General features: G+C 34.7%; 1 protein-coding gene across 1 annotated transcript; it reads left to right on the plus strand.

Annotated features, from left to right (window-relative positions):
- The first annotated feature begins 296 nt into the window (after positions 1 to 296).
- LOC127115854 (transcription factor MUTE) lies at positions 297 to 1,463 on the plus strand. Its single transcript, XM_051047287.1, has 3 exons — positions 297 to 474; positions 663 to 1,061; positions 1,147 to 1,463. Exons 1-3 carry the CDS (start codon positions 379 to 381, stop codon positions 1,237 to 1,239), a joined length of 588 nt encoding a protein of 195 aa, XP_050903244.1. The 5' UTR covers positions 297 to 378; the 3' UTR covers positions 1,240 to 1,463.
- Positions 1,464 to 4,743: the final 3,280 nt, after the last annotated feature.

Here is a 4,743-nt window from a genome sequence, read left to right on the forward strand (position 1 = left end):
AAATGCATGGGAAAGATGAGAAAATAACCATCCATCTTTTAACTCACGAGGGCATGTAATTGACGCAAGATCATAAGCGTGAGACGCGTAATGTTTATAAGAAAGAATTTAAAGAGAAAGAAATAAAGAGTGAAGTATCGTGTGTGTATATGTATATGTCTATTACGTATACAATGTTAAAGAATACTTCACGGGAAAGCAACCTATAGCATTTATTACCAAACCAAGTTAACTATTTTTTGAGGACTCTTTGATTTTTGCCTCATATAAATAGAGCAGACTTTGATTTGTGTGGCAGATAAAATAACTCGTAGCTTCCAAAAGGTGAAAGATCATAAAAAAAAACGTCAACCTTAGTTTTCTTGAACCAAATCGATCATGTCTCATATAGCTGTTGAGAGAAACAGAAGAAGACAGATGAATGAACATCTCAAAGTTTTAAGGTCCTTGACCCCTTGTTTCTATATTAAAAGGGTAAATATATATATATTCTCACCATCACTATCCTTTTTCACAATTGAATCAACAACAAAACATCCATGAAATCACACTTTAATTTCATGCTAGATGTCTAAATTTGAGACTAGATTTTTTTTGTCTCTATGTGTTTATGATCGGTTCTTGATTAAGATACTTTTTTTTCTTTTGTTGTTTGATTTTAGGGAGACCAAGCATCAATAATAGGGGGAGTTATAGAATTCATCAATGAATTGCACCAAGTTCTTCAATCTTTGGAATCTCAAAAGAGAAGGAAGAGTTTAAGCCCTAGCCCTAATCCAAGTCCAAAAACACTGCAACCAACTTTTCATCAATTTGATATCTCCTCTGGAGGAATTGAGACTAACAATACTTTCAAGGAGCTAGGAGCAAGCTGCAATTCTTCAGTTGCAGATGTAGAAGTGAAAATCTCAGGTCCTAATGTGATTTTGAGAGTGATATCTCAAAGAATTCCAGGTCAAGTTTCAAGGATTATAACCGTTTTAGAAAGTTTTTCTTTTGAAGTTCTTCATCTTAATATCAGTAGCATGGAAGAGACTGTTCTATACCAATTTGTTGTCAAGGTAAATCACACAACTACTATCATGCATTTTTATCTAGATACTTCTCATCAAACCCTAATTTGTTTTGTTGATTTTGTTAATACAGATAGAACTGGGATGTCAGCTAAGTTTGGAGGAACTAGCTATGAAAGTTCAACAAAGCTTTTGTTCAGAGGCTATGAAGTTGATTGCTGTGTGACCATATTTCATTTCAAAGAGAGACATGTTCGATTTCGAATCGTGCATGTGATAATAAAATAAAAGCATGCGAGAGACATGCAACAAAACTTACTATAAACAAATTAGGTTATAATTATGTCATAGTGTATGTCATAAACTTTATGACAATGGAAAATTAGTATCATTGTTACCAATGTATTGTTCCTGCATTATGTTTGCTTATGAAATGGTTCCGCATACTCACTTGATGGTTCCAATAGAACAAACTTATTAAGTTGATTGTGTTGGTATAGAATTATTTTAGAGATCCTAATGTTGATAACATGTGGACTATGAAGACTACATTGTGCAGATTTAAGTTGGCTGCGTGTAAATTATGTTAATAGTAACATTTTTTTTATGATGGGGAGAGTTTTCCTAAGTCTAAAGTAGGTATGATTCCCTTCATATATCTTTGACTTAAAAATGGTGACAAACAATAAAAGTTAATATTTGAGAACCTCTTACTGCATCAATTCGTAACATATTAGGATCTTGGAAGAACAAGTATGTCTAGTTAGGTGGAAAGATCGTGCTTTTAAACTCTATCTAAAATAACATTCATATCTTCTATTTTTTTTCTAGAATCCGTCAAATTCTATACTAAATTACAAATTTATTTCTTTTGAAAATGGTGGAAGGAGGTAATAAGATTGTGTAGGTTAGAGACTTATGACCGGTCAATTCGGTTTTGTTGGAAAGTTTGGAGGGGAAGACTTTGTAAAAAAGGAAGGAGGGAGTGAAAAGAATAGAATGATTTAGGTCAGAAGAGTTTTGAAGGATTTATTTAGTTAAAAACTAAAATTCTCCTAATTTAGGGAAGTAAAAAATTGTATTGGATGAGAGTTTTTAGGGCTTAGACAAATTGTGTTGGGTCAAAACCTCAATCACAAGACTAAAGATGAACAAGAGAATAATGGGGAGAATGAGAGAACAAGAGAGAATTAGGGTGAAAAATGGTTGTTTAGTTTTTTGATATTGAGAGAGAAGAGATTTATATACAAACTTTGTAACAAACCTTATAAATTTTGTCACTACGCCAAATAAGGGAAAAGAGGGCGCTTTTTTTGGCCTATAACATCGCTTTAAAGCGCCCTCTAATCTGACGCTGGCATAGGTAAAGACAGCGCTTTTTTTCCTGGTGAAAGCGCTCTCTAAAGTGGCTCTTTAAGCCCTTTAAGGGCCACTTTAGAGGGCGCTTTTTAAAGAAAGCGCCCTCTAAAGTGGAAACTTTTAAGGATTTAGAGGGCGCTTTTACTGGAAAGCGCCCTCTAAAGTGGAAACTTTTAAGGGTTTAGAGGGCGCTTTTACTGGAAAGCGCCCTCTAAAGTGGAAATTTAAAGGGTTTAGAGGGCGCTTATTTTGGAAAGCGCCCGCTAAAGTGGGTGGTTATTTAATTTTTTTTTAAAAAGCGCTATATTTATTTATTTATTTTAGACAACCTGTATATTGAAGCAGTACACCTAAAACTGTATAATTTGAAGCCCTTTTCACACATTGCATTCAACAAGCCTTATATACAACAATCCATACATATACAACAATCCACTGATATATAATCGTTTAACTTCTAAAGATTCTAAATATACAACCAATTCATAACTTAAAAAGAAATAAAACTAAAGATTCTTCTTCAACAACTTGAAAGTTATGAGAGAATCACATGCCATAAGTCTTAAGTAGTAAAGAATGAATGAGAGTGGAGAATTCTATTAACTCATTCTGAATATCTTTAGGTAGGGGACGAATGACCCAATTGCTCATCGTATTCACCTTTACTCATAAACTTTAGTGTGGTTCATATCTAATGAATGACAAGTCTTATTCATCTTCTATTATCATATAATCTCTCTTGCCTCAGTCTCTTTGTTGTCTCATACAGGAAACCTCCTGTCTCCTCAGCCATGGTTAGCCTCCCTGTCTCTTTCAGCAGAGATTTTTGTCATGTACAACATGTATAGCTTGTAGTTAGCATAAACATGGCTATAAGTCAAAAGCCAAAATAAAAGAGAAAATGCAGACTATCACAACATCAACACAACAGGATTTGTACATGGAAATGTTAAAACAAACTCTCACACTTCAAAAGTAACCAACTTCATATCCAATTATGTCATTGAACAACAACTACTACAAATCCTAATCCAAAGCATGGGAAATCAGTATAAATTCGAGTTTTTTTCTTAAACAGAGGGAGAGAAAAAAAATTCAAAAAAACATTTTTGAGATAAGAGTTACAAAGTCACTAGAGATTAGTTTTTTTTACAAAAACCTAAAACCTTCAACCAAACTAGCAACCATCAAGAATAAAAATCCCAGCAATTACCAAACAACACCAAGAGAAAAAAATCAGTAAATCGAAAAAACTCAGTAAGAAACCATAGCAGTCGAAAAATCCTCATTCACAAACAATAATCTTTCACCTTAGAGGAAACAGAATCGTCCAAAAGAAGTCGAAGCAGACGAAATCAAAGAGAGAGATCCGTAAGCGTTTACCTTTGAGGTTGGTCAGAGAACCTCGTCGGAGTCTCAAAACTCCGGAGAAGTCATTTTTCCCCTGCCTTCGTGCTTTCCTTTCTTTTCCTTGCTGCATATTACTCATTCCATTTTGAATTGAGGTCTGCTTAGCATTTAGGCCACTATTTGGTAGTTTGTTAGGTTAGTGTATTGAGAATACTCAATAAATGTATGAACCAAGAAAAATGAAACCAAAAATGAACAATAGCGAACGTCAGAAGAGAAACCAAGTAATATGAAGATTAGAAAAATACCTATGGTGTCAAAATCGAACAGCTAACAACGAATTAGTAGAAGGAGGAAACGTCGTAGATCTAACAGAGGTGGAAGGAGAACGCCTTAGAAGTAGCGAAAATCGTAGCAGTGAGAACCCTAACGTGAAAAAGAACGAAAATAACAGAGAGTAAAATAATAAAATGCGCAGTATGTTATAATTTTAATGTTTACTAAAGGGGACCTTAGAGGGCGCTTGTGGAAAAAAAACGCCCTCTAAAGGGGGCCTAAGAAGGCGCTTATGAAAGCGCTCTCTAAGGCTTTCCAAAAGCGCTTTATAAACTGGAAATGCACATGGACTTATAGAGAACTTTTTTAAAAGCGCCCTCTAAGGGTAACCTTAGAGGGCGCTTTCTAAAAAGCGCCCTGTATTGTTGTCCCTCTATCTCCTCCTTATTTTTTCGCTTCACCTTAGAGGGCGCTTTATTACAAAAGCGCCCTCTAAAGTGCGCTGTCTATTCCAGTTGTTCGCTCCTTATTTTTTCGCTTCACTTTAGAGTGCGCTTTTGTAATAAAGCGCCCTCTAAGGTGCGCTGTCTATTCCAGTTTTTGGCGTAGTGTGTAACTAATCTTATAAACTTTGTAACTAATCTTACAAACTTTATAATTACTTGAATTACATTTCTTCAACACACCACCTTAATTCAAGTCTTCTAAATCTTCCATACTCATGTGCTTTTTCAATCTCTTGAAC

The sequence above is a fragment of the Lathyrus oleraceus genome, chromosome 1, assembly GCF_024323335.1.
Source record: "Lathyrus oleraceus cultivar Zhongwan6 chromosome 1, CAAS_Psat_ZW6_1.0, whole genome shotgun sequence".
NCBI lineage: Eukaryota > Viridiplantae > Streptophyta > Magnoliopsida > Fabales > Fabaceae > Lathyrus > Lathyrus oleraceus.

What these genes read in the sequence shown, in the direction of transcription:
- LOC127115854 (XM_051047287.1), top strand. Translation starts at nt 379, where the DNA reads ATGTCTCATATAGCTGTTGAGAGAAACAGAAGAAGACAGATGAATGAA. An exon ending in CTTGTTTCTATATTAAAAGG is followed by an intron (nt 475 to 662) that starts GTAAATATATAT and finishes GTTTGATTTTAG; the next exon opens with GGAGACCAAGCATCAATAAT. An exon ending in TATACCAATTTGTTGTCAAG is followed by an intron (nt 1,062 to 1,146) that starts GTAAATCACACA and finishes TTGTTAATACAG; the next exon opens with ATAGAACTGGGATGTCAGCT.